General features: G+C 43.2%; 3 protein-coding genes across 3 annotated transcripts in view; all 3 read right to left on the minus strand.

Moving 5' to 3' along the window:
• Positions 1 to 1,564: 1,564 nt before the first annotated feature.
• Positions 1,565 to 5,389, minus strand: hadh (hydroxyacyl-CoA dehydrogenase). Its single transcript, XM_083693049.1, has 7 exons — positions 5,200 to 5,389; positions 4,409 to 4,537; positions 4,089 to 4,246; positions 3,280 to 3,496; positions 3,082 to 3,154; positions 2,350 to 2,466; positions 1,565 to 2,019 (listed from the first exon to the last, which is right to left on the minus strand). Exons 1-7 carry the CDS (start codon positions 5,314 to 5,316, stop codon positions 1,901 to 1,903), a joined length of 930 nt encoding a protein of 309 aa, XP_083549175.1. The 5' UTR covers positions 5,317 to 5,389; the 3' UTR covers positions 1,565 to 1,900.
• Positions 5,390 to 5,959: 570 nt separating this feature from the next.
• Positions 5,960 to 9,480, minus strand: cyp2u1 (cytochrome P450, family 2, subfamily U, polypeptide 1). Its single transcript, XM_083693040.1, has 5 exons — positions 8,983 to 9,480; positions 8,080 to 8,730; positions 7,641 to 7,802; positions 7,077 to 7,244; positions 5,960 to 6,889 (listed from the first exon to the last, which is right to left on the minus strand). The coding sequence occupies exons 1-5, from the start codon at positions 9,470 to 9,472 to the stop codon at positions 6,708 to 6,710; spliced, it is 1,653 nt and encodes a 550-aa protein (XP_083549166.1). The 5' UTR covers positions 9,473 to 9,480; the 3' UTR covers positions 5,960 to 6,707.
• Positions 9,481 to 10,077: 597 nt separating this feature from the next.
• Positions 10,078 to 10,168, minus strand: part of sgms2a (sphingomyelin synthase 2a) — a 14,529-nt gene continuing 14,438 nt past the window's right edge. Inside the window, exon 6 of the mRNA XM_083693054.1 lies at positions 10,078 to 10,168. This exon is cut by the window's right edge and continues 952 nt beyond it. The gene's annotated coding sequence lies outside the window, so the exon portion shown is untranslated.

Here is a 10,168-nt window from a genome sequence, read left to right on the forward strand (position 1 = left end):
GCCATTTTTTCTTGTTGAAGCGTCTTGCAGAAAAACAAAAATTAAAGGCTTCTTTTGATAGCTATTTGTAACAAATAGTGACCTCTCAACTCAAGTCTTGCTCAGATGTAAAATAAAGCTCTCAAGTATGTGTACTTTTTAAAAAGCTGTCAGGATGATAATGTCACTTTTCTTGGTATTTTTGCAGGCAACGTTAGGACACAGGCAAGAGAGGTTGCTCAGAGGCCTATATTTTATTGTTCTAAAACTGACAAATGAAGCAGATATATATATTTACCCCAGCACTTGCCAGTTCTTTCTTTTATTGCGATGGACCTTTGTCGTCTTCTCTTTCTGGTAGCTAATAGTGTGGTCTTTTACCATGTTGTTTATTCCATGCAAACATCTCTGTAACATTTTTATTGATTTTATGCTCTATTTTTAGTATTACTACTTGATGCTTTTTTTTTTGTTTTGTAATCCCATTTGTCATATTTTTGAATCACTGTCATCTTGGTATAAGCACTTTGCTTCCCAAGTGGTCACATTTGAACTGTTTCAACATGTTTTTTGTTTTTTTAATGAAAATAAAAAAGCATCATTGGCTCATTTGATTGCTGGACCTGTAAATTATGTTGAAGGTGTGTGTTGACAATTAAATGGAACAAAATAATCTGGTATCAGTGGGGCAGTGACACACGACAGGGCTGACTTCAAGTGTTCTGAGCCGGCTCTGATATTTTTGTTTCACATTGTCCTTTCAGGCTCTGTTTCAGCAATTATGGTGGATGCATAACCAGGCCAGCACAGCTCAGCTCAGTTCAGTTCAGCTCTGTAGTGTAAATTAGGATAGTGTAGCCATCATTTATAGGGGGTTTATTATCCTCTATCCAGAAACGCAATACTTCTCAACACTGCCACTTATTGGTCGTATGCGAAACTGCAAGGCAAATGAGAATTATTGAATATAACGTTCAAATCTCGGGGGGAGGACTTCAAAAGGCTTTATAAAATGGACTAGCAATTAAAACTCAAGCAGCATGCCTAGCCTGGGGCCACGTTCACACAGCATTACAGTAATGATAATGAAATAGGAAATATAAATCATCTTGAGTGTATATAAGCTTCTCAAATGTGAAGTAAGCCCATTGGAAGGTGAGATGTGGCCTCAAAACTCCAATAGAAGCTTATGTTAAATATCAACAATTTTCTTCCCCTTCTAATTCTTGTTGCATTATGAGTAGGTAAAATTGCAGCTGTAATGAAGGCCGACATCAAAGGAAAAATTCTGGTTTTATAAACAATATTGGGAATGAGCTTTTGATGGGATTGTGAAATTAATAAACTGCCCATCTGAATTACCAGTATTTATGGAGTGATAGCACCACCTTGTGTTCGTGGGTGAGAACTACATCGGTATGCAGGCTCAAGGCTCCCAGGTAGAAATAAATAATGCATTTCATGTCGGCTTATCCTATGCCTTGCAGTGCAATCATCCAAAACGTTTTCCAAATATTTATAAACAAACACTATGCATATGTTTATACAAGAAATCACCTTTCTGACCAGAAATATCAATAGGAAAGATTGGAAAAAACATTCCTTTAATGCCACAATCTCTGATACAAACCACATGTAAAGGTGACATTCAGATGCAGACCATGAATGAAAAGGGTAGCGTCATAATACATTTCAACCATTGTTCAGGAAGGCACTGAGGTTCGTACCAGCATTGTTCTACACGTGTTGTCGTGATGAACCAGCGCTTTTACAACTATGATATTCTGTTTTAGTCAGTCGATGGTTCTCACAGGTTTCTCAGTGACTCCTTGTCTACAGACTTTTGTTCTGTTTGTGGACGTTTGCCTGAGGGAAAGCTTTAGTGCCTAGCAGCTAGTGATCACGTTGGACAGGAACTGGTCTACTTGTACTTGTAGAAGCCCTCTCCGCTCTTCTTGCCGAACTTGCCCTCGGCCACCAGCTTATTCAACATCTCACTGGGGGCGAAGAGAGGGTTGCTGGGGTCCACTTCACTCCAGCCTGAAACCACAGACAGAAAACTGAACTGTTCAAGCAAGCACAGTCTCAGCAGCTAACAAGAGTTCTTTCAACCAGCATTTAAATTTGGATTTGAAATCACATTTGTGTCTGTCCTATCACTGCTGTTTACTTATGTCTTTATACTGATGGCTCCTTGTTTGTCTAAATGTAATCTTGGAACCCGTCTACCAGAATATCATCTCTCGAGTCGAACTTAGTGATACTAGTCTAAGTGTATGTTCTAAAATGAGATCTTTAAATGCACTTTAAACAAAGGAGTTCATTGGATTGACGTGTGAACTGTAGCGACACTCGTGAAGTAAGACTGACCGTCCATGATGAACTTGGCTGTGTCCAGTCCCACGTAGTCCAGGAGCTCAAAGGGACCCATGGGGTAGCCAGCACCCAGCTTCATAGCAATGTCAATGTCCTCTTTAGATCCATGACCTTCGGAGAAGCACACAGACATGAGATTTAAAATAAGGGGGGGCCGTATTCTCAAACGAATGGTTATTGTAACATTAGCTCCTATAGATTTTCACCTGCACAAATGGATGGATCTATTGGAAAGAGGAAGCATTTTGTCTTTTTTTTAGCTCTATACTATATTTGAAATCAAACAATTACTATGGGGTCAAAGTAGAGATTCTTCAGCTTTAATTAAATGTTTTTCAGATTGGTGACAACCCTCTGAATCTCTACTTTGACCCCATAGTAATGTTTCATTTCAAATCCAAACTGTTATGTAGAGCTAAAAGAAGACAAAATGCTTCCTTTTTCTAATACTTATGGAGGTCACTGTACATTAGCTCTGATGCAAGAATGTTTGTTGTCGGTACATGTACAGTAAGCTGTTGGTTCGACTAGACCTTGTCAAATTTCAGTGATGCAGCAGTGATTCAATGAAGCATTGGTCCTCCGTGGCTCAGTGGGTAGAGCTTGGCGCTAACAACGCTAAGGTTGTGCGTTTGATTCCCGCTTGGACCATATACTGAAAAATGTATGCACTCGCTGCAATGTAAGTCGCTTTGGATAAAACTAAATGGTTATATTATACTGTACCTTTCTCACATAGCCGGATAGCTTCCATCATGTAGGGCACGAGCAGGCGATTTACAATGAACCCAGGAGTGTCCTGAGGGACACACACACACACACACACACACACACACAGTACAGTGAGTGAGTCATTCATAATGTGTGGGAGTGAGAAACTCAACTCCATATCCTTTGATAACAGTTTTGAAGAGAGGGTCTTACTTTGCAGGACACCGGTGTCTTCCCTAGGGCTTTGCTGAAGTTCAGGAGGGAGTCAAAGGTCTCCTGGCTGGTTGCCGATGTTCCGATCACCTCCACCAGCTTCATCATGGACACTGGGTTGAAGAAGTGGAGGCCTCCGAACCGGTCCAGTCTGCTGGTGGAGCTGGCTATGTCAGAGATGGGCAGGGAGGACGTGTTGCTAGCGAAGATGGTGTGTCTGAAAGAGAGAACACGATCCGACAGACAAGTATTCAGCAAGGCCCACGAGACACACACACACCAATTAGCAACATCAATGATGCACACACTACTATGCCTTTCTCTTTGAAGTGATACCAGTGTGTACGTTCTATTTAAAGCACCGTTCAAGGACACCGTAGGAGCTAAACACAATGCACAGAAGAACAAAATAAAACACAAATAAAATATAATTAAAAAATCTCTACTTTAAGTGCGCAATGCAAACTATTACTGAATCCAAACCCCTAACCCCTCTGATCAATGGACTTGTCTAGACCTGCAAGGATCGGATAGATGTCCTCACAGTTCTCAAAGTCAAAGATAAAAAATAAATAATAAATATACACAATTGTTGTAGCAGCAGTAAAGGGAGTAAGCCTGACAATGTCCCTGAGCAGGTTCTTGTGTAGAAAACAAGACTTGTACAAAACTATGCCTCCACCTGGGGGGGGCGGGGGGTGGAGGTATAGTTTTGTAGCAGAATTCTACACAAGAACCTCGAGGGTAGGGTGCTAGGGGTTGAATGGGGATTCAGGGCTCGACACCCATCATGACAGGAGGGTGCTTACGCCGGTGCTAGTTTGTCCAGTCCGCCAAAGAGGCCCTGCTTGATCTTGAGGTTCTCTACGATGGCCTCAAGCACCAGGTCTGTGCCCTGCACCACCGACGCCGCGTCTGTCGACGTCGACACATTCGCCATCACCTTCTGGATGAATTCTGCCCCCGCCTGAAACATGGTGATGATCGGTCAGAAAACTCATGTTGTGTCATTCCAATGTTGAGTTTCATTCCACCGTAGGTACTCAACACCACTGATCAGACACGTAAAACGTTTTGTATTGTCTGTTTGTGGTTTTGTTTGTGTATGTATAACAGAATGAGTACCAACCTCTGGCTTGTCTGCAAACTTCTTCTTGACCACTCTCTTCAGGCTGGACAGGATGCCCGTGGCAGATTTCTTCAGGATTTCTTCATTAGTGTCCACTAGCACCACTGAATGGCCAGTTGTTGCAGCAACCTGTCAGTCAGAGGGCACACAGGTGTTCACTTCGATTCACACTTCTGAAATGGTCTTCAGTTAAACGGTCTGACCTTTGGCTGAGTTGTATGACTTCAGAATAAATGTTCAGGGAGGGTTCTGCTGGTGACCAATGAATCAATGACCATCAGGTAAGGTACATTCATAGCCTTTTCTTAGGTTGCAAAAATAATCAGATCAGATGTTCAGCCTGCATTCATTCATGCATGCATGCATGTAGACTCACTGTGAGTGTCGGACATTTAACTCCCCACAAAGGTAACAAACATGACCTTTACAACAGACTTGAGTGAAGTTACACATTATCAACACTTGCCTTGTTTGCCTGGCTGCACCAAGCTAGCTAGCTAAACAGTGTTCTGCAGCTGGAGACCTATGCATGGTGCAGCTAAGCTAATTACAGTTGCTAGCAAGCTAAGTTAGTAACAACAACCCGTTGCACCCCCCATGTCGGACATCTGTCACTCGCATGTGACCGTAAAGGACTACAGTAGCACGCTAGTGCTTGTTGCAGTTACCGCAAAACAACTGCTGCTTGTAAGCTTCATGCTACATTGCATAACCTACATGCATACATGCTAGCTAGTCAAGTTAGCTACTACAGCTGATGAGCTAGCTAGCTTTCAAACACACTTCTGTACCTGTGCGATGCCTGCACCCATCTGCCCACCTCCGATGATCGTTACGTGCTTGATCACTACATTTCTGACTGCAGATGAGGAGAGACCCCTGATGATCTGATGAGTGTAGAAAGCCATAGTTTGCTGGGGGGGGTGAAAGGACTGTACCCGACTGAGGATAGCTACACTGACAGAGAGACACCAGCGTGGAAACTAGGAAGAAGGTCATTGCAGACAGGTCATGTGATCGTTCATGACCTTTCACACAGTTTTGATGTGGATGTTTTTTTCTATTCTAGAATCTGCTTAGGTAACCTGGTAGAGCACTGATACTGTACACCATGTTTGTGACCTAATCATGAGTCAGTAACATTGTGGTGTGATAGCAACACATTGGACTGATAAGAAAACACACACATAATGTGTGTAAAAGCGTCATAAAAGTACCATCAAATCTTGTTTTTTTTGACAGAATGCAATTGACAGCTCTATTGAAACTATAATAGAACCCTGATTGCAAACAAGTCACTGATAATAATAGTCCAATTTAATAAGCTTTAACCTAAAACAGATACAACTGTCAGTTAGTCCCCCTGGACATGTATACTGTAAATGCTCTATCATGTACAAATAAATATCATTCTTGTGATGTAAACCATGAGTCAGTAACATTGTGGTTTGATAGCAACACATACAACTGATAAGAAGACACACATAATGTGTGCGGAAGTAGCATTTAAAGCACAATCGAGATAAGATCATGTTTTTTTTTATTGACAGAATGCAATTTGCAGCTCTATTAAAACTGGAATTGCCCTGCAAACAAGTCACTGATAGTAATAGTACATGTCAATAGAAAGGTGGTGGCCCATGAGCTATAACCTAAAATTGGCAGTTAAAAAAATATTTAAAACTCAAACTGTTAAATAAAGCAAATATTTAAGCTTTGTAACTTCCCTGAGCAACATCATCAAAAGCATATGACATGGGAAACACACTGAATGGTTCCTATTGACATGATGAACCGCAGAGTCAGAATACCACTGAAATGGGGTCCACTATTTTAAATGTTAAAATAAGATTACACTGCAGATTAAGGATCCACTCTTCTTCTTTGAAAACCACTGTGCAAAAACATCAAATCACCAGTAACTTAATCAAGTCCAGATCAAGTCCAGGTCAAGTCCAGGTCAAGTCCAGGTCAAGTCCATAGTTTACAAAGCTTCTTCATCCCTTCATTAGTTCATCCCCTCATTAGTTAATTGATTAATCTTCAGCAATCCCTCCTTTTGGGAGCCGATAGCCTACGTGGCTGACCCAAACCGTACCATGCTGGCTCAGATATTGTCCTTTCCAGCACTGCTTCAGCAACTACAGAGAATGTGTAACCAGGCCAGCCCAGTACAGCTCAGCTCTGCAGTGTCAATTAGGGTTTAATATCCTATGGGTGGATACCAGAACCTGGTGGTCACGTGGCACCCCAGTGCCCTGCCTCCATATGACCGGAGTGTTCATTCGGTGGTCTCATCTCATTGTCGGGGGCTCACACACACAGTGTACGGGCAGGGGGCCAGGGTGAGGCCAAAGCGTCCGTGCATGGGGGGAGGCGGCAGACCCTCTGGCAGCCTGAAGCTGAAGGCCTGCAGCAGGCTGGTACACATCAGGAACAGCTCCATCTTGGCTAGCTGCTCGCCCATGCACACCCTGCGGCCTGGGGACACAAAACACTCAATATTCAGCTCATTGTAATGCATGGAATGGAATGAGGAATGGTATCAAACGCATGTTTTTGATACCATGAGCAGGTCCGCCAGCAGGTCCACCAGCCTCCCCCGGTGTATTTCTATATGACCTACCCAGAGTTGTAGAAGCTTTCCCATAGACCCCTCTGAACCTACCTATTCCGAATGGAATAAAGCAGTCTTTCCTCAGCAGCTTCCCCTGGTCATCCAGGAAGCGTGTGGGCTTGAAATCATCTGGATCCTCCCACACCGTGGGATCTCTATGGACGGACCACAGGTTGGGAATGATCATTGTGCCCTTGGGGATTGTATACCCTCTGAACTCTGAGAGGAGGAGGAACAAGAAGAAAATAGGATAAGAAGTGTGTTTTTTCCACTAGTTGTCAGCTGCTATGGCCAAGTTATGTTTCAGCACATCCCTGTTGTCACACGTGTCTGATACTGACTGAGAAGTACAGGCCTAACCCTGAAACCCTGCCAGAAGTTCTATGTTGTCACATGTAATGTGTTACGTGAAATGCATTTTATACAGCTGCATAACAAATGCCCAAGGGTGGGACAGTAACGTGTTTTCTGAAGAAACAACAGGAAAACAGGAGAGTACTTAGCCTCTCGTTCTTTGCTGCAAGAACCGAGATAGCAAGTCTGGCTCTAAACCAAGCCATTCAGAAATAGAAACATAAACTCTAGACATCCTTATCTTCATCGGTACCTCCTCACCTGTGGTCTCTGAGGCCATGTGGGGTATGGCCAGCGGGACCACCACGGTCATCCTTTGGACCTCCATAATGGTGGCCTCCGTAAACGGCAGGCTCCCTTTATCTGTGAGAGACGGGAGCCGGTCCAGGCCCACCACCTGATCTATCTCTGCCTGGACCTTCTCTGTCACGGACACAGGGACAAAACAGGACATCAAAACATCATTAGAAAGTCAGAGAGAAGAGGGCTTGATGCAGCTAAAATGCTAAATGGGTTATCGCGATGGACATCTGAGACAGTGGGTTTCAATTAAGGGGTGGAGAGATTTGGACACGTTGGCTGGGGCCAGGAAACTGACTCACTTTCTGGAACAGCCATTTCTCTTTTGTATAAATGACATTGGTCCAAACCCTGCCTAACCCTAACCCTAACCCTGAGTGGACTGGAGGACTGGACATACCTTGTATATCCGGATACATGACCATGTACAGCAAGATCCACAACACAGAGTTAGTGGTGGTATCAGTCCCAGCAATGAATAGATCCCCTATAATATAAAACAGATAATCCTCAGAGAAGCTGGAGTCCTTCTCTCCTGCCACCTGCTGAGCCGTCATCTCCACCAAGTACATATCGATGAGATCCCTGGGGTTGGCCGGGTCTAACGTCTCCCTATGCCTGCTTATAATCCTCTTCAGGAACGCCGTGATGTCCCCTTCCACTTGCCGTAGTTCCTTGAATACCCCAAAGGGGAGGTAGTAGAGCAGGGGGAAGATGTTGATGAGGACGGCTTTGCTGTTGGCGCTGATCTCCATCCCGCGGGCCATGAGGTCCAGCAGGGTTCTGAACTCCTCATCCTGTTGGCTGAACCTCTGGCCCAGGCTGATGGAGGAGATGACGTTTGACACAGCGTTGCTGATCAGAGGGGTCAGGTCTATGCCGGATCCCTCTGATGAGGTGCTGAGACGCAGCAGCTCAGATTTGACCATAGCCAGGCCTTCAAGGATGCTGGGTTCTAAGCTCAGCTTGCCCAGGCCAAAGGTGCGCAGGGTGGTGTGGCAGAACTTGCGCTGTTTTCTCCATACAGGCCCGTAAGGTGCAAACACTATTCCTGTGGTTAAAAGGAAAGGAGCGTGAGATGTATCTGGCTATGACGGCGTTATTACACATACACATGCATTAGGCACATTCACGTCATGTGTAATTAAACATTCGTGAATTATTTATTCAGATAAGATACATTTCCCTTGACTTCGGTATAGAACAATGATACGATGGGCAAAAACGGCTACGACAAAATGTCCTGCTGTACTCATGCGTCATTGCGTACAGTTTGTTCAGGGGAAAATGGTAGAATACTTACCTTTGCGTTTTGTCATAATTGTTATGGCAGGGATATCTGGTCTGTCCGAGAACACATCGGCGCGATTCGAGAGAGCATCCCTGACCACTTCATACCCATTCAGCACAACTACCAGTTGACTCCCTATGAAAATACTGTACGTGTTACCGTATACTTTCGCTTGCTCCATCAAAATGACTTGTGGCGACATCACAGTTGGTTTCTTTGGAACCCGTTGCTCTTCTTGGCCTTCAAACATCTTGAAAACAAAACTGGGCACCAAAAAAAATCCGAAATTGCCAACGATAGGCCATGGTTTAGGACCAGGAGGAATATTGGAGAGATCCTGCCGTTTGCGAAATGTGTGTAGTAAATAATAGATTGCAACGAATACTGTCAAGGCCAAAATGCAGCCATTGGACAGTAAAGAAGTGCGCAAAAGATCTCGCCATAATTCCAAAAACATGATGCCTATCGGCTGCAGAGAGAAAAAAGAAACCCCGTAATCCATGACAGCGAGACGGATTTGGGTGCAAACTAAATTATCTACTGTACAATAAACTGTACAGAGGATAACATCGGAAGTTCATGGTTTTGCATAACCTGCCATGTTTTCATTGTTTGTTGTGAAGCCGGCAGCGCTGCTTTACGATTTCTGGCTTGCTATTGGTGGATGAAAGTACGGTTTCTTTGATTGGTGCATCGATATGTGACGAAGTAAAAAGGGTTTGACCCAGTCGACGAGCCTCTTGGACCCGACCAATGGATCTTCCCCAAGAGACACTGTCATATTATACAATCTATTTATGACAAGGATACATAGTCTGACTATTCTACACTTTGAACTGACAGAAACTGGACACACATTTTGTTCATTTTATTATAAAGGTACATTACTATACACTAACTAGGGATGTCATACAGATATAAAACAATATATTTATAATGCTATAATAATCATAATACTTATTGTTATTATTATTATTATTATTATATACAATATAATACTGTAGAGTACCGTTATTACAAAGAATTACAAAGAACTGTGGTTTGATGTGTTATGATCTGAATTCCCACTGGAACAGATGAATGCACAGTCTTGGTAATTTAGGAAAGTTTATTACAGCCATAGAGTATTGAAAACATTACAAAAAGTATGTAAGCTACAACTGAATTCACACTCAAGGCAAATTAAATTGATATAAAA

The sequence above is a fragment of the Argentina silus genome, assembly GCF_951799395.1.
Source record: "Argentina silus genome assembly, chromosome: 21".
Taxonomy (NCBI): Eukaryota; Metazoa; Chordata; class Actinopteri; order Argentiniformes; family Argentinidae; genus Argentina; species Argentina silus.

Bases quoted from the DNA above. Each gene is read 5' to 3' on its own strand.
- hadh (XM_083693049.1), bottom strand. From the start codon at position 5,316: ATGGCTTTCTACACTCATCAGATCATCAGGGGTCTCTCCTCATCTGCA. The intron at 4,538-5,199 runs GTACAGAAGTGT...TCTGACTGACAG, and splicing joins TGGGTGCAGGCATCGCACAG to GTTGCTGCAACAACTGGCCA. The intron at 3,155-3,279 runs GTAAGACCCTCT...TGTGTCCCTCAG, and splicing joins AGACACCGGTGTCCTGCAAA to GACACTCCTGGGTTCATTGT.
- cyp2u1 (XM_083693040.1), bottom strand. From the start codon at position 9,472: ATGGATTACGGGGTTTCTTTTTTCTCTCTGCAGCCGATAGGCATCATG. The intron at 8,731-8,982 runs GTAAGTATTCTA...TTTTAACCACAG, and splicing joins AATTATGACAAAACGCAAAG to GAATAGTGTTTGCACCTTAC. The intron at 7,803-8,079 runs GTATGTCCAGTC...TGTCCGTGACAG, and splicing joins CATGTATCCGGATATACAAG to AGAAGGTCCAGGCAGAGATA.